The 18704-nt window shown below is 30.4% G+C and overlaps 2 protein-coding genes and 1 non-coding gene across 4 annotated transcripts; all 3 read right to left on the bottom strand.

Annotated features, from left to right (window-relative positions):
* Positions 1–5529: 5529 nt before the first annotated feature.
* On the bottom strand, positions 5530–5601 carry TRNAD-GUC (transfer RNA aspartic acid (anticodon GUC)). The gene has a single exon. It is a non-coding gene; the product is annotated as a tRNA-Asp (tRNA).
* Positions 5602–6848: 1247 nt separating this feature from the next.
* On the bottom strand, positions 6849–11930 carry LOC137823155 (nudix hydrolase 19, chloroplastic). Of its 2 annotated transcripts, none has more exons than XM_068628302.2 (6): positions 11246–11930; positions 10729–10869; positions 10539–10643; positions 9629–9728; positions 7972–8064; positions 6849–7372 (listed from the first exon to the last, which is right to left on the bottom strand). In XM_068628302.2, exons 1-6 carry the CDS (start codon positions 11843–11845, stop codon positions 7080–7082), a joined length of 1332 nt encoding a protein of 443 aa, XP_068484403.1. In that variant the 5' UTR covers positions 11846–11930; the 3' UTR covers positions 6849–7079. The 2 variants fall into 2 exon arrangements, 1 of the variants encoding a protein (XP_068484403.1); XR_016515634.1 differs by having other exon boundaries at positions 7020–7372; positions 7528–8064; positions 11246–11918.
* Positions 11931–12366: 436 nt separating this feature from the next.
* On the bottom strand, positions 12367–14493 carry LOC137823156 (peroxidase 25). The gene is made up of 4 exons (XM_068628304.1): positions 14136–14493; positions 13553–13732; positions 13021–13183; positions 12367–12914 (listed from the first exon to the last, which is right to left on the bottom strand). Exons 1-4 carry the CDS (start codon positions 14334–14336, stop codon positions 12493–12495), a joined length of 966 nt encoding a protein of 321 aa, XP_068484405.1. The 5' UTR covers positions 14337–14493; the 3' UTR covers positions 12367–12492.
* Positions 14494–18704: the final 4211 nt, after the last annotated feature.

Here is an 18704-nt window from a genome sequence, read left to right as displayed (position 1 = left end):
TTAATCTCTTACGGATATATCAATTTATATATTATATAATTGGGAATTATATGATATAAGATGATCATCATTGAAAAAATCACTTTAATTAAAATTTATTTAAAAAAATTAAGAACTTTAACAAATTTCAGATTATATGAATATATGATAGAAATTAAATAAAAACATTTTCAATAATACATATATAATTTAAATATTTTTTATTATATATAAGATTTGTTCTTTATTTTTATAATTATAATGAAAACTTATGCAATAAGTTATGAGTTTTTAGAAAATTATTGTATTTTTTTTTATTGTCTTTCAAAGACCCAAATAAATTTTTTTTAAATTATACACTTCACCGATATATATATTGTACGAGTATCATACATCAATATCCAATATGAACACATAATTTAATAAACGTGTCTAAACTTTATAGATGTTCTACGTTATGCAAGTGAAAAAGAAAAAAAAACTATATAGAATTTGATCTTAGGAAGAAGATAAACAAAAATTTCAAATCAAAATGAAGGTGAAAATTATGTTCCTCAAGAACTCTCACCAAGAAGTGTAAAAAGTGTGCTAATGGAGGAAAATTTCCCTATTTTCCCCTTACTATTTCAATGATTTTGATTCCCCTACGGTTCTTCAAATTTTGGCACTCTATGGTTGAGTAGGTAATTAATCTGTAGCAAACTCCTAATCTTCTGTCACTCCACTATAAGTCTTTGGCTTTCAAGCTACCCTTTTAGACTCTTTCATGCCTTAACTTGTTTGATAAAATTATACTCATTTGGTAAAGCTTTTAATAATTTGTAATTATTTTACTACCATTATACGAGAAGCTACTTTACATAAAGTTTGAAGTTATAATAAAATTGTGAAACTTATAAAAGATTACTTAAATTTAAAACTGAAACGTAGCATTCAAATAAAAATAAAATAAAATTACAAGATATCATATAGAAAAGAAAATCCGAACGGCGTGGTCATTTGATTCTCCCTACTTTGAAATAGCTTCTAGCCTTAACTTTTTAAGGTTCCTCTGCTTTTGGTGCATAGCTTCATAGCCAACAAGAAGAGGAAAATTTTGCACATAAAAACACCTAAGAAAATGAACATTACTTGTATGCAGAAAACAATGACGTGACTACTAAATTTAGAAAAATGGAACTAGGAAAAAGAAACCAAAATGAAAAGATTAGAACAACTTAAATTCAACTACTAAAAAAATATTAGATAGAAATAAATTGTAGACAAAATATAATTAATTATTATATTGATTATGTTAGATATTATTTTAGAGACTAAAAAAATTATTAGTATCTAAATTAATTTTTATTACTAATAAATAAAGAATTTTTAAATTAGTATTTAATTAGTTATTAAATAATAAAAACTAATTTAGATACAATAATTTTTTTTAATTTTTAAAATAATATATAATTTAATTAATATAATAATTAATTATTTTTTTAAATTAATTTTTATTTAAATATTCAAATTCAGAAGAAGAATAAAAATAAAGAGTACTATTTTTATGGGTTTGAGAGACTATATCTCTTTAATAAATCTTAATCATTAATTTTTTTTTCTTTTAAAAAGGTAATTTATTACATTTAATATTTAATATATACAGTTGAAATAGAAATTAATTAAGATAATTTCCAAAGTAGTTATTTGCAAAAGTTGTTTAAAGTTAAACAAGGCTTCTTCATAACATTTATTATTAAAGCATGTGGTGTGACACATTGTTTGCAAAAGTAACTCTTATGGATAGAAGTTAATGGGGAAAAGTATCTAAAACGTTATTTTGTAGGTTAATTGTAGGACCATAAAATTAAATTAAACATTCAAATAAACAACTTATTTAAGGATTGATCAACCACTAGATTAGACATGTATGTTGACATTCTTCATCTTCTCTTTTAGTTTATTTTTATTTCAATAGTAAATCAAGTAATACATGAAATAAATGATTTTATTGAATATCACCACTTATGTTAACATTAAAGAAGATTCATATATATTATATAAAATATATGAATATATCTAAATGCTTGATAATGAAAGTGTCTATAGCTAGGATTACATAAGATTTTAAAAAATAATTGATGATAACATTGATATCTAGGTAAGTTTAGTAACAAAAAATGATTGTTTTTTTTTTAATTTCACTAAAGATTAAAAATTTGAGTATTTTGGATAACTTCATATAATATTAAATATTCGACTTCATATAATATCTATTTCTCTTGAATGTTTTTTAAGTGATGAGCTTTTTAAATATATAGTCAATATATAGGCTTCAAGATTATGATTGTTCCTTGGTACAATCAAGAGCGATGATACCTCTTACCTCTTTGTGCTTGATAACTTGATCACAAATCTTCTTGAATGATTCTACTTGATTTATTCTCAAACTAATGTTCACGGCTATGTATGAAAGGTTGAAGTTCCTTTTTCATGTTACATGAATAATCAAGAAAATACTACACATGTACATATAATATAATATTCAAATATAACCATATACATGTTCGCTTATAATCATAATAATTGTATCCATACGAGAGTATTTTTTGAATCTTGGAGAAATAATTTATTTATTATATGTATGATAGCACATTGGACACTGCGTGTTATTTTGAGCATTTGCAATCACATATAAACTTACACTTTATATATTTCTTATTGTGTAGAAATAATATTTTTTATTACAACATTTTATAGTGTGCATTTATTAACTTGATCAATAAAATTGTTAGATCGTCTTACTTGGACAACCTTTTGAAGGTCTAATAATGCCACAACTTCATAGCAGACACATTGGAGGGTTTCATAGCATAAAGCAATAACATGTAAAACATATTCACCATGCTTCTAGTTTAGCTAAGCCTCATACTGGTTATAATGAGAAACTCAACCAAGTGTATTGATATGGTTAGAATGTGAACATTGGAGATCCCACATCGACTAGAGATTAGAGCTTTTCATGGTATATAAGTGGGTGAGAACTTCACTTCACGAGCTGTTGTCACTCTCGGCGTGAGGGGGTGTGTTGGAGATCCTAGAGATTAAAGTCTTTCATTGTATATAAGTGGGTGCAAACCTCAACCTCATGAGCTAGTTTTATGGGGTTGAATTAGACTTAAAAACAAGTAGTTTGTTATGAAATTAAATTGTTCAACTTATTTCATGCTTGATATAAATAAGATTAAAGAAGAAACTATTGAAGAAGTAGAAAATAAATTTCAAGAATAAATAAAAGAAGAAAAAAAATTCTAATAAAGATTCAAGAAGAGAATTAAAGTAGTCAAAGAAGAAGAAAGAAAGCTTGTAAATTTCATACATTAAAGAATATTCAAAGAGTATAAATGAATATTTTATAATATTTCAGAACTACAAGAGTAGATTGTTAGAAACATGAAAACACACTTTTGAAACATATGTGAAAATTGTAACCATCTTCACATGTTACTTTCAAGTGCATGTAAATGTTGTAATTACTTCGCAAGTCTTCTCAAGTCATTTGAACAAAATTTAGTTGATTCAAGAGTTTAGATAAAGAGTTTTTAACTTCCACATGTCACTTTCTAGTGCATGTGAATGTTGTAATTATTTTTCATGTATCTTCCTTAAATTAAAGTTGTAACAAAAATTATTTTTGGACATTAAACAATTTCAACTCAGATGAATATTTTTGTTTGCATTTAATGAACTTGTTTGTAAGAGATACATTAAATGCTTTCTATGCAACATTAATGATCTTTTTCTACTTCATGCAATATCCTTAATAATTGGTAGTAGTTATCTCCCTAGGTTGCATAGTTTACACCAAAACACGGTAAAAGTACACATTGTAGTGGACAAATAGTTAGGCAAAAGTTGACATATGTTTATGTAAAGAAATTGTTAAAAATAACAACTTTAAATTTTCATTGAAGAGATCATGATGTGACTTATCCTGAATGGATCTTCTTGACATATGAAAGTAACGAACATTTCATGCAACATAAAATAAACATATATATGTTCATGTGATACGGGATTAGCTTATATTTATGCACAAATCAAATCATCTGAGCATATTCAAGTATTGTCAAACATAAAATAAAAAAAATTTATTTCATAATCCATTTAGCATTTACTGAGATCAAAGATGTCTCAACTCAAACAAGCCTCAACCAAAACATGTCGATAATGTTCTAATTTCAAGATCAAGCCGATAAAGTCTCATTCAAGCCCAACAAATAATGTTTCATTAAATTGTGTCAATGATGGAATGATCAAGGCTGAGTTCAGGATTTTTCAACCAAAATTTGAGCAAGTTTTGTTAATATGAAGTTGTGTTAATCTGAGTTGAAATTTTTTCAATCAAAATAGAGCTAAGGATGCTTATGTCCAAGGCCAACCCAACAACATCTTCATAGTAATCCAAATCAACATCTTTCATAGTAATCCCAATCAAAGAGACATTTACAAATCAAGTAAAATAAGTCTCAATTGCAAATAACAATATATTTTGATTACACACTCTTTTAGAATGAATATTGATTTTAATTTCTTTAAATCAAAATATCTAATTACATATATTGGATTTAAAATTTAAAAATGTGAATTTAGATTTGAAATGTATCATTAAAATAGAGATAAAGTCATTTAAATGAATATAATTATAGATTGCATTTGATTATTTGAATTTTTATCCATCAATCAATCATATATTGTAAGTTTCTAACTCAACCTTGCTAAACCCTTAAATGGTGTCATCACTCTTTTACACACTTGTCATCTTCTTATTAACTTTATTAATCAAGGTATCTTATATTCATGGTTCAAATAAAAGATCCATATACAAACTCACCATTGATAAATGCATAGCAAATTCAACTAAGCATTTTCACGCATCACTAAATTAGTCTTCAGGTTGTCGCAAAACTCAAAACCATCATACTTCATAATTTTATCAATATTAATAAGAAAAAATCATACACAACATTAACATTACAAAACGAATCAACTAAGTCAATATTTATTTGACCTACTTAATATGTAAGCAAAGACACCTCTTTATAGCCTCGCACTCAATGAAATTAAGCACTCACACTTAAATAACTAGCAAACACATTAAAATCTACTACTCATGAAAAGAAATAATGATGTTGATAAACAACCTTAATATTATAACATCCTTAAAACAAATTATCCAACAAACGTACTTAACTAACTAATACACCCAACCCAAGTTATCAAATCCTAGGGTTAACTCATAAACCCTTACGAGTTTAAGAGTTCACTTATCACTAGTTGACTAGTGAGTAGACTCGTTTTTTCGTAAACTCCATCAAACCTGGTGAACTCGGTACAAACTCGTGAGTTTGAGATTGAGTCAGCAAGTTCTAAAAAAAAGTTCAACACAGTTCTCATCTTCATAGAATTTAATAGAATTAAATTTTTTTTGTGCAAAATAGACTCTTACAAGTCTTACATAAATAATATTATACTTATGAAACAATATTTTAATGATAAAAATATTTAAAACGCCGTTGCCAGGGATCGAACCCGGGTCACCCGCGTGACAGGCGGGAATACTCACCACTATATTACAACGACTTGGATTGTTGTAATTTCTTACATAAATAAATGTATTTCTAAAAGACCTCCCACGAGTCTGAGTAAACTCTCGAATCTGATAACCTTGCACCCAATCATATTACCCATTCCTAAACTAAATTAACCATTAAAAAAAAATAATTAACTAACTCACTAACCACCCACTAAACTAAAACTAACACAATAGCTAAAGCTTAACCAACTAGTATACCTAACCAAAAGCACTATGCAATAAAGTAAAATTACTGAATAGAGTAATAGCGTATCTAAATCAACCACTAAACAAACAAACAAGTTCATACCTTTGAAGTAATATCCTAATATATGCTCATCTTCCTCTTTTGTGCTTCCTTCTACTTTTCCCACCCTTTTCTTTCTCACTATTCTTCTTTAACGTTTTTCATTTCCTCTTCCTCCCTATTATCATTTCTTCTTCTTTCTCCTTCCATCACATTTATAGCTATGATTACTCCTTCCTTCTAGCTATCTATTTCTCTTCAACTGTCTTTCTTCTTTCTCGTGTCTTCTTTCTTCGATGGCTTTATCTTTTCCCTCTCCATTATCTCTTTTCTTCATCTTATTGCCTTTTAGGTTAGTCAACAATCTCATAGATTATCAAAATGAGTCACTTTTGACTTAAAATAAATAATGATAAAGTTTTTGAGGAATGTTTTCTTTTAAACAAGTGTCAAAATATCATTTCCTTTTATTTTTAATTTGAAATAGAAAATAACTTCTCAAGATATTCCTAAACAACAAATGATTCCTTATTTGTAGACTGAGAATCAAAATTCATGTTTTCGTTAATCTTTGTTAGTTTTTTATTTATTTAGATAAACAACTTCCATCTTCAAATTGAAAGTTTAAAATGATTCAAACACTTGACTTGATTAAATTAGGAGTCTTAATTACTAAATAATAGTGAAACATTAAGCATCTAAAATCAAATTTCAAATAAAATCGTAACTATTTATTTTAACTAACATAAAAACCTTTTGCAATACCAACTTAAATATCGGAAAACAATAAATATGTAAATAAATTAAAAAGATGAGTTTGAGAAGAAATCGGTGTTAAGAGACTGTCAAGTTAGAAGTTCAGAGAAGAAATAATAATTGCGAAGTAAACACGTTTAAAGTTTGGAAAAGAAATGATAATTGAGAAGTTAATAAAATTTAAGTTTAGAGGAGAAATTGTTGTTAAGGAATGAATAAGATTAAGTTGGGAGAAAGATGTGAAAAGGTAAATGAAATATAATGTAGTCAGTCTTATGGTGAATGATAATATCGAACATGTGTTTAGTATGAAAAACAAAGTAAAATCAAAGGTAAGTGTCTCCAATTCTTGGTGTGTGGATTCTTCAAAAATTTTGCTGAGAATCTCGTCACCGGCAAGGACACCCCTTCACCTTTGTGGGATACTTAACAATAATAAGAAAAGCATTATAACTAAATATGGCTTGAAAAATAATGTTACTCCTACAAATTTGACATAGAAGCACTAGGTTGTTTTGAATGGCATTCAATGCCATTTACATCTTTATCTGGGAATGCCCAGGAGGATATAAGATGATGAGCAATTGCAAAGGGTCCAGGAACAAACATTGGAGCAAGTTCACCGCTTTCCACATTGAAATCTGTAGACAAACTGTGAGTCTTTTCTACTCCCTTGCACATTTGTTCTACCTTTGCTGCTGCAGTTTCTTGGGCTTTCTTGTATTCAGCAAATGTCAGAGCTTTTCTTACTTCTTCTCTACTATGCCATTGAGCATCTAGATCACAAAATTGCAACAGATTATTTGTCACAGATCCAAAACCAAAACCAAAGGAGATAGTAAGTGCAAAGTGATGAGAAAGCGAATGTTTTAGAAGTTAAACCACTTTACAGTTGTGATTTACATTGCCACCAAATGAGAGGAAACCTTACTAGATAGGAATGCAAATTGAAGTGAAGGAGAACAAAAACTTTAGGTTAACAGTCTTAATCTAAATCCACTATTTACCATCCTCCCCAATCTTTTCCCCATTGCCTCCAAAAAGAAAAATAAAATAAAACAAAGGCCAACAATGATTGTAAACCAGCAAGACTTCTAGAGGTTCAGGTTTACCACGCCACCATGAGAAAGGAAAATCACTGGCATCATAACACTGAAAGGAAAATACTTGCTTACAACATGTGCAAATTACATACTGTGGCCGTCCAACACCCCTAAGGCTCAATTTTCAGCTAGACAATGCACCTATACTGAGTGTGTGGCACGAGTAGATTCTCCACACACCATTTAAAGTCACACATTATAAATAAATGAATTGAAAGTTGCATCAGGTGAGAAATAAATAGTACGCCAATGCACTTAAATGCTTCATATACCTTCCAACTCTTCTTTGTCCACATTTATTTCAAGGGATTTTGCATATGCAAAGAACCCTACCATCAGCTGACATGGCATGCTATTTGGTCCAACTAGAAACAAAGTCAAAAGAAACAAAACAACAGTTAATAGATATAAAAGAAGGGAAAAATTAAAATTTCTAATGATGAGAAAGAAAACACAAAAATATGTTAATTTGGTACATTAAATTATCTTAACCTTTACTTGTTTACTTTTGAAAATTCTCTGTATACAAAAAGAAAAAAAATTACAGTTTTCACAAACATGTTCTGCATTAACTCCTATTTAAATTACTTCGGATATAATCTTTGAACAGAATAAAAGCTAATAACTCTTCAAAGCTCTCTGTATGTCAAAAGAATCACAGTACTTGCATTCTAGAATTATGGGGTTAAACATATTCTAGACATTAACTCTGATTCAAGTTACTTTAAACATGATCTAACCCCCCATCAGACTGCAAGTGATTGATTTACTAGTTATATTATAGTAAAGGAAGAAATAGTGCACCTGCAAAAATAGATCCTGAAGTAACATGAAATCTTGAAGAAAATATTCTCATCTTTTAAAGAACTTAAAGGGTCCAAATATAGGCCATAACATAGAAGGCCCATTACTAAAAGTGTACTAAAGAAGAAAGAAAAATTAATCAATATTAATAAAAGTCATTCTGTTAGTGAGAAAATAGAGGGTTAGGATATCATCACCCCAATGATAATCAGACATGTTTGCACCAATAAGGTATGAGCAGTTTCAATCAAGTGTCTATTTTTTTTTCTGCTATAACATTTTGTTGAGGTGTGAGGACAACTACATTTGTTTCTTGTTTCTCCAAGAGATAATATTTCTTCTAACGAAAACACAATATCATGTAGCAAAGTGTCTGTCCATAGCAGAACCTGCCCAATTAGCAAGGCAATATCTAGCAATTTGGGTATTCCCTTTATCTTTATAAAGTAGACCTTGTCCTGGAGCCTTCCTAAGCTATCTTAGAATATGAATGACAATATTTAAATGATCAACACAAGGATTTGCATGAACTGACTTATGACACCAACTGCAAAAGACAAATTTGTTCTAGTAATAATAAGATATATCTTTCTGGATTAGAGAAAGCTTATCCCTATTCTGCCATTAATTTTTTATTTGGATCCATAAGATTTATTAGGTAGTAAGTTTAAGTCTAACTCATTCTCATAAAACCGACTTGTAAGGTGAGGATTGCCCTCACATATAGTTTGTCAAATAGTCTTATTTCTAGTCGATGCGGCATCCCTAATACACACCCATCATGCCAAGGCATGGACATTTCGTGTATGAAACTAGATGAAATTTTAAATGAAATAGCATCTTAAAAAAGTTGAGGTACAAGTTTATTTAAACTTATGCAAGAAGTTAGATTTCTTTTACCCTCTTGATTCATTATATTTTTTATTTTTTCTACACTTAAGAACTTCATCCAAATTGACTCTAAATATGATACTTGATAGATAGAAATATCAAGTCTTCACAGACAATTACTATCAGATGTTCATAAAGACAAATCTTCACATTTTGATCTCATATAAACCCTGGTGAAATTGAAAAAGTACAAAAGCCCAAAAAATGAAAATAGTTATATAGAATATGCTATACCAGGCCATGGCTGAGAACTATGATATACAACTTCTCCCACTTCAATACCAACTTCCTCCCATGTTTCTCTTCTTACAGCCTCCTCTAAGCTTTCTCCTGGCTATATGTAATGAGAGTAGACAAGACAAAAGTTTTACTATATTGGTCAAGGAATAAAATTAAACAAAAAAGCAATTGTATCGTGAATTCTCAAATCAAAGAAATCTGACTTTAAAGATATCCTTTAATTCGTAGTAGAAGGTTGAACTTTTGACTGTTTAAACCACCGAAGGAAGCATTTGGAAGAGCTTCTATGGAAATCAATTGGAATTATTTTATCATACACATACTTGGTTAAGCTTATGCAAGTAAAAAAAGTCCACCCAGTGATACATTCATTTTTGCTTGGTTCGATAAGCTTCTCGATGAAACTTATCAAAACAAGCTTATCTCAATACCCTCTCAATTGCAACTAGCAATAATTGTCTTAATATCTAATATGTAATAAGATCTTCAACGTGCAATTAACTAAACTGTTTACCATAAATGTCCTAAGTGCATCTGTTCATGTTAAAACTAGCTTATTTTGCTTTCAAAATAGCTTATAAGAAAAATATTTCTTAAAGTGCTTTTGATAAGAAAATTTTTGAAGCTTATTCATACATGTTCTGGATGTTAATGCTAAGGGCACCCAATAAAAGGAAGTGCAAGAATTTCGGAGTTCAGACTATATAAACAGGAGCGTATACATCTTATACCAAATATTGTCATTTTAGAAAAAGAAATGTTATTGGCATTAGGTAACTATTGGCTATTGCAGTGGTTACGCAAATTCAAATTAGTTTCTCCTACATGTAGTCAAATTTACTGGAATACACTGTTAAGTTCCTAAAAAAAATAAGTGGTCTTAGAGATTAGGTCAAGCATGCACCTCTATAAAACCTGCTAAGCAGCTCCACATTCTAGGTACAAATCTTGATTGTTTGCTCAAAAGGGCACGGTCATTCTTTGAATCAATTACTAGCATAATGACCACCTGCATAAGTTTAGATGACCGCTGAAATTCAGAAAAACTAGATCATCCATTGATCACTCAACTATTAGAACAGGAGATGTCAAACCGGGTCAACTCGTGGATATATCCTCTTTTTGCATGATTCATCTGAACACTGTTTCCGCCTCCCAGCTTCCACTGGGACTGTTTTCTCTCCACAATGTCCACAAAATCGTGATATATTACACCATTCTAGAAGTGCCCTGGCCTGGCCAAACCCAGTAGTTAGAAAAGTAGAATTGCCTATCAATATTGCAAACTGAAGTAGGATAAAAGGTCAAAAACAAACCAAGAAAGTTAACTAACTGTGAGCAGCTTACATAACTATTTCAAAGAATATGATTGATCCATAAAACAATGCAGGAGAAAGTATAACAGATTCCCCTAATGAAATGGAAGATGGACTTGAGACATGAGACATGAGAGATATTTTCAAAGAGTTTATTTTAGTTTACATATATTGTGAAACTAAATTGAAACACAATTTCAAGGACCAAATTGACAATACAGTGATCAAGCCAAGAAACACCACGTAATTCTGCATTGCAAACACAAGTCAGGTGCAATAAAGAAAATCAACTTACATGACCAGCGATGGCCAAGTTCCCCATGGCCTTCAAATCGACCCAGTCGGTAGCAACCATGAGCGTTCTCAGCTCCACAAAGCAGCGCTTCATGGCACCAAATTTAGCCACCAAGCTACTCTCCCTTGACAAGTCGATCGCCCAGTACACCGAATCCTCCTCCGCGTCGGACCCCAAATACACGAACGAGTCGGCGCTCAGGTTCGCGCCCAAGAGCCCCTTCACTTCCTCCAACCCCATCCACGCCAGCCGCCACGTGTCACTGCTAGCCACAGACGCCAGGGGCCTCCCGTTTCTGAAAGGTAACACCTTCAAATTCACCGAGGCGGACTCGCCCGCGCTCTCCGCAATTCGCGTTTTCAAGGTCTCGTGCGCCGCGGCGGGAGATAACGGTTCGACCCCGTTCGAAGTCCTGGATCGTAGCGGGTTGCCGGCGAAGGCGTGTGTGCGTAGGTTTATGGACATGGTGGTGGTGGTGGTGGTGAGTTGGCGATAGAAGGGTGATGTTAGCGGTGGTGGGAGTTTGGTGGAGAGTGAAAAAATGTAGCTGGAGAGGAGTTTGGAAGATGAGGATGGAAGAAGATTGTGGAGCTTGAGCATGATGCTTCCATGAATCAGATGTAACAAGGTGACAAACCAAACCAAGGTCGGTTGCTTCGGAGAAAGCGTCACAGACTGACACCTGTCCCCATCCCATTTTTCCTTAATTTCAAAACCAAAATGCCGTATCCTTTGACCTTTTCTTTTACTTTTCTACATTTTTAATGATGTTTAACAAACTATGTCTTAATTTTAATTTTAACTTTTAACTTTTACATTTTTTATTATTCCACTTTTATTTATACCTTTTAAAAATAGGTAATTTCAAAATCATACTTTTAATTGAAGATAATTTCATGATGAGACTAAAGTTGAAGGGGAAAACAGTGTGAATAATGTGTGATTGCCAAAGCTTTTTTCTTTTTTCAATCTATCATAAGGAAAGACAAAATTGTGAAACTTAGAATAAACTTTCTAAATCTCTACAAAACCATGTATCCAATCTAGCATAACATTTAAATTTTGAAAGAAACCTTTCATTAGATAAATAGCCACAAAAGAGAAGAAAATAACACCAAAAGTTGATAAAACTGGATTGGTTCCTAACAATTTGATGTGAATTGTTTTCACAATCAGAACATTACAAATTATTCAATCCAAAGAAACCATAAGTTACTAAATACTCACACACTCATAATTGTCTGATATCAATTAACTTTTGAGCACACCCTTCTAATCTCTCCTTGTGTACCAGTCTTTACCTCTACACTACTCAATTTAACCATAGCCTTTTTAAATTCATAATCAAATCTTAACCCCAATAACCCTCTTATATTCCCTGCGTATTTCTGCACAATACTTTGTGTATCAGGGTCTCCCCACAGCCTCTGATCTGACTCTAGAATTGCATTACCATCCCTCACATTTTTGAAGAAACTAACATCAAATTTGGCTGGAGTATCTTGGTCCAAGGAGACCTTTTTCAAGCCATCTCCTTTATTGGGACACAGTGCTTGAAGTTGGTCTAAGAAGTCTTGGTTTATAGTTGGATCTGAATTGCCAGTGGTGGTGAAATTATACAACCTGTAGCTGAAGAATCTGCATTCTGTTTGGCCTATGGTATGTGCCCCTATAGAGAGACAAGTGTCACATTCATATTCTCTTTACACCATTTAATATTAGCATAATTATGAATCACACACATATATATGCAATAATCATGTGAGAAAGCTCACCAACAAGGGTTACAAGGTCATGGTCATCTAAGCCTTTGTCAGAAAATTTTTTCCTCTGCACAGAAATAGGGTCAAGTGGAGATGGCAAGTTTGAGGCCTGAGATGATAAAGAAATCCTCCCATCTCTTCTTCCAGTAGGTACTGACCAACTTGGACCATCACTCTGCCATTTTAAATGCTACTTTATTAACTGAAGCAACAATGAATAAATCCTTACTTTAATAATGCTGGATTTTATGTGTTGTTCATCTTAATTCCTCACTGTATCAAACTTTCATTGAATCTTGACTTTCAAAAATCATTCATGTAAGTAGTCATTAATAGTAAGGAACATAGTAAATGTCATTTTCCAAGGTTAAAGTGGCGTTTTCACAATATTAACCATTGAACATGAGTGACCTTTATAAGGGATTTTAAGTGAGAGTTCACTTTATGATAAATCATTTGATAGAGTCATGAGAATGTGTGTATGTATGTGTTTATCAGTTGAATGTGTGTGATTGAGGGTGGAGTTGGACATTGTATTTAGTACCAAGTCTACAGCATCACGTGCTGCCAATGCTAGTATGTCAGCACATGAGACAACACCAGGACACTTGGCCTCAAGTTGTGATTTTGCATCCTCAATCACTTCAAAACCTCTTAGACCAGTGTTGGGGAACGCATTCCGCTCTGCAGAAGAGCCTTGAATCAAAACTGAACCATCGCAGCCCTGAGAGAAAAGATGTAGCATAACTAAATAAACAACCATGTTCTGATAAGTTTGATTCATGTATAAGAAAATCTCACAAAATGACTTTTGTAAGATTATATACTATAATTTCATCCTATCTTAGGACTGAACATCCTAAACATCTTCAAAGGGATATCTTTATTTTGATGGGTTGATAAACTCAATAAACTTAACAAACTCATAGTCTGGTTTTGAAATTTGCACTCACTTATATACTATGAAATGTGTTTATCTTTAGTCAACACATCTATATCATGATTTCTGTCACCAACTAACAGACAAAATAACAAATTCTGGTGCTGTATTGAATATGTGAGATGTGATAAAAATTATGCAGAACATTCTGTTATGTGGGTTGAAGATGAAGATCAAAGTAGCAAACCTGAACAAAGCAATCATGGAAATGAAGCCTGAGCAGGCCAGGAGCAATGGTAGGATCTTTATTGAAGTAGGATTCCACAGTGGACCGAACTGTGGCCTCTGCGTTTGGACAGGAAGAGGAGTAAAACCCAGTTTTGAGTTGTCCCTGTACAACCATAATGGTCATAAAAATGGTTAATGAACCCAACCATATGTCTCCCATTTGGTAATAGTAATAACAGTGATTCAAGTAAAAGCCTAAACTTCAAACAACTTGGTATTTGATTCTTCACTTTCCCTTCATATGCTTCAACCATTTGCTCACTGCTTGTTACTTATATAATGGTGTTCTTTGTGGGAACAAGTGGATCTTCCATCATGTTGTTTTTCAGGCTTTCTATATCTATTTTAATACTGAAAAATAATGACTGCTAAAAGTAAAAAAAAAAAGAAAAAAAGAGGAGAAATCATATCTATAAATACTTGTAGAAATCATATCGTTACATGAATCATACCTATAATATTTACCTCACTTAAAAATATTTTAGGACAAAATGGCAATTTTTTTTTTTTTATATAACTCTCTCATTTTTATAATTTTATTTAAATTTTAGTAAATATATATTTTTAATTTATATAAGACAGACGAATGTCACATTATAAAAAATAAATAACGTTTATATTTTATTACAAACATAAACAAAGTACATTTCTATTTTAAAAGTAAAAAAAGTAAAAGTATCTTTTGGCACCAGTTTAGAGTGTAACTCAATTTCATCAATAAAAAAAAACTTTGCCATTGTTCCAGAGTGACACTACAGTCACAAATCGCAATTTCTCTGCATAATGCGTTCAGTGGTGTCAGATAAATACAAAATTAGAGAACAATATTGGAATGCCCATAACTTATGCAAATCTTCATAAAACAAAATAATTTCTATTTTAATTGATTTTGGTACAGTCAGATACCATTTTGGTAGTAAAAACTAGAGTATAACAATTAAAAATTTAGCAAATTTCACATGCCTTAAACTGGTAGAAAAAGAAAAGAATCTTCCTTAGTCCACTAATAATATTTTATGTGAACATAAAGGAAATGGCCAGCACAGTATAAGCACTTTTGATAAAAAAAAAAATGTCCTACTGAATTTATATTACTACCACGTGAATACTTTTTTTAATATTATGGAGTACATTATAAACATGTGTCATTCTTAAGATTTTAATTTAAAAATTAATTAGGCTTTGCTTTTATGATAATTTAGTTTAATAACTTAAAAATATTGAAGCGCATAATACATTTTATAGTTATATATGTAAATTAATCTGTAAATAAAATAAATGGAGTAGAAGGAATTAATAACAATAATTTAAGCATATATGAAAATTTTAAAATTGTTTATAGAGAATTTCAGAAAAATCAAATATATAACAATAATGAAAAAAAATGAATAAATAAGATTTTGATAGAAAAAAAGTTATAAATAAAACAATTTGTTAGATGTTGATGTGCAATTACATCAATTTATCACGAGTGATATAAATAAATATGAATAAAAGTTTGTTGAAGAAAAAGAAGAGTAGACAAGAAAAATAAGTAAATAAAACATGACAATAAGAAATAAAGAAGGAGATTCTATGAAGATTTCAATAAAGTTGAAAAGAGGAAAACTTCAAATTTTGGAATAGAAGATTAGAGGATTTGTACTTGAATAGTTTTTAGTAAAACTTGAAAAAGGTTAATATTTGTTAGTTAGAACTTGAGGATCTAAAATGTAGAGAGTTGGAAGTGTCTTTTGGAGTTTCTAAACTAGCACACAACACTCACAAAAACACATGAGTTAGTTGGACTCTTTCATTTTATTCTTAAAGTTTTCAAAACACATTTGTGATAATTGGAACTCCACATGTGGCACCACACATGTCTAATCCTCCTAGACATCATTGTTTTTCACATGTAATCATTACGTGTCTCTAGATTCGAAGAACTACCCATGGACACTCCTTAATTTCAAGGGATTATCATGTGTTAATCTTAGTTAAGTGGAGTTAACTCTTGATTAAGAAAGTTAACTTCATTTTTTTGTCCATTCATTTCCTAAGACGAGATTCTCTTCTCTTTATAGGTATCTCATTCATTTGTAAAGACAAGACATCTTAATGAATGAAATCTCCTTCGTGAGTTTGTGAGAGTTTGATTTTTCTCTTCTATGTTTAATTAGTTCTTATTTTGATAAGCTTTTTCAAGTGGTGAATCATCTTGACTTGAAGGTGGCATGTTCTCTCCATTTCCTTATCTTAATCCATTTTTTGTTTTAATTATTCTTTACTTGTTCTTGTTTTTACTAAAAACTAATTCAAATTTTATGATTTTCTCCATGAATTCTACTATTTTCCCCAACTTCCATTGCATTTCCATGAATTTCTCTTCTCCAACAACTGTTGAGATTTTCCCCAACCTTTTAAAGTTCATATCATGGAGACTTGAAAAGGTATTCAAAATATATTGAGTAAGGCAACAATTTTTTTAGCCAGGCCAAAAATATCTGAGCATTTGAGGCCCAACCAATCAACCATAAAGAATAAAGAAATTGCTTCCTGCACCATATGATTGCACCCAATTCCAGTTGAAAAGACGAAAATGCCCTTAAAAATGATTTTTATTTCCAGAATACAAAAAGTTCTTTCAGATATTTTTTTTGGAATGTATTATTTTTAATTCCGTATTTTCTTATCTGGAATGGGATTTTGATTATTGTTTCCAAATTTTTATTTCCAAAACATAATAATCTCTTCCAAATATAATTTTTGGGAATGTATTATTTTCAATTCTAGATTTTTATTTCCGAAATAAAGGGTATTTTCGGAATTTTAAAATTGTGTTTGGTGCAAGTTGGGTGTAGGAAGAATTTGCCAAGAATAAAACTCTTGATGAGCAAGGTTCTGTGGAGTGGGCCTATCAGCTATTAATTCAAACTAGGGTATTGTATTTTGAAGTTGAAATATCAGTATGGACCCTTTCAAGATTGTGGATGGAAAAATGGTAAATATTTTAACAATATTAAAACAAAATGAACTTATAAAATTGCAAATCTTTCAAGTAAAGAAGTTAATAAAAAAAATTAAAGATGTAAAATATTTTTATGAAATCTTTTACTGTATTATGATCTAAGTCATAACATGCTGACAGAATTTGATCGGATTATGCACGTAAAAATTGGAGCCCATTAGTTTAACAATATGAAGCAAAATGAACTTATAACGTTGTAAGTCTTCCAAGTAAAAAAATTAATAAACAAGGTTAAAGATGTAAAAGATTTTATGAAAATTTTGTATTGTACTATGATATAAGTCATAAGAACAAACTATATTTTATTTTGAGATGAATAGATATTTGAAATTGTCCAATAACAACAGAGGAATAATTTTTGATTGGGAGTGAAATGTTAAAGTTAATTTATTATAAAATATTAAATAATGAATTTGTGATTAAAAAGCTTAAAGATTTTGAAAAGTGAGTATTATCTTAAGAAAGTTCGAAATTTGTGTTGGGTCCAAAATTTCTAGAGACAACACTCTTTCTTAGAGAAAACACTCTTCTTTATGTACGTAATCAACTTCGAGAAATGATATATGGACAACTTGCTCCACTATACAACCCTTAATTGATGATATAAAAAAAGGTATTTTTGTCATTTCATATAAAAATTGAAATTTTAGACAAAGAAAGAGGGTTGTATACTGGACGAAGGGTGTCAATGTATCATTTTTCGTCAACTTTAGTTTGCCTTACAGAACTGCACTTTCTACCTATTTTCTCTCCAAAATGTATATGAAGTCACATTTTATCATTGCACTAGGAATCAATTGATTAAGGCTTCCAAAAATTTCGGAAGGATCCAATAATATTATAAATTAATTTATGATTAGGGTTAAGTTATTTTAGCAAACTTCATGTGTTTATTTGTCATATTATGTTTAATTTTTATTAAGATTTGGGAGCCTCTGATCGTGATCATTCCTTAGTAACATCAAAAAAACGAAGGAGCATAATATTCAAAAATGTTAATCTTATTAATAATATTCAAAATGTTAATAATTATGAATAATATTTAATAACATTATCAATAACATTAATAATAATAAAAACAATAATAATACTAATATCAGTATTAATAATGTAATTACCTATTAATTTAAATTTGTAGGTAACTTATCTATGAATTTGAATTTGTAGGTAACTTAGAGATAAATATGTAGGTGTAAGTAATATCCATAGGTAAAAATCTATAAGTAAAAATTTGTAGGTAACAATTTCTTGTCCCAACCTGTCAAAATTATGTATGAATTTTATATATGGTAACTCAATTTTACCTATGGATAATAATTCGTAGGTAAAGTTCATTGGTAAGATCAAATTTATCTACAGATCTAAATCAATAGGTAATTATTAGTAGGTGATAACAAATTTTTTTGTAGTGCTAACAAAAAAACTCCATAACTAATGGAAACATGATAATTGTAGCTGGTCAAGGAGATATGTAAACCCAACCATATTCCACAAAAATGTCCTACATGTTCCTAAATTGTC

Source organism: Phaseolus vulgaris, chromosome 9 (assembly GCF_051622355.1).
Source record: "Phaseolus vulgaris cultivar YP4 chromosome 9, ASM5162235v1, whole genome shotgun sequence".
NCBI lineage: Eukaryota > Viridiplantae > Streptophyta > Magnoliopsida > Fabales > Fabaceae > Phaseolus > Phaseolus vulgaris.
The sequence above is the reverse complement of the archived record's forward strand: the minus strand, read 5'-3'. Positions and strand labels throughout refer to the sequence as shown.

Excerpts from the sequence above, each read along its gene's own strand:
- LOC137823155 (XM_068628302.2), bottom strand. The coding sequence starts at position 11,845 with ATGCTCAAGCTCCACAATCTTCTTCCATCCTCATCTTCCAAACTCCTC. Across the intron at positions 9,729-10,538 it reads GCTTAGCAGGTTTTATAGAG|CCAGGAGAAAGCTTAGAGGA; the intron begins GTGCATGCTTGA and ends CATTACATATAG. Across the intron at positions 8,065-9,628 it reads TAGTTCTCAGCCATGGCCTG|TTGGACCAAATAGCATGCCA; the intron begins GTATAGCATATT and ends CTTTGTTTCTAG.
- LOC137823156 (XM_068628304.1), bottom strand. The coding sequence starts at position 14,336 with ATGGGAGACATATGGTTGGGTTCATTAACCATTTTTATGACCATTATG. Across the intron at positions 13,184-13,552 it reads CACGTGATGCTGTAGACTTG|AGTGATGGTCCAAGTTGGTC; the intron begins GTACTAAATACA and ends TTAAAATGGCAG. Across the intron at positions 12,915-13,020 it reads TGACCTTGTAACCCTTGTTG|GGGCACATACCATAGGCCAA; the intron begins GTGAGCTTTCTC and ends GTCTCTCTATAG.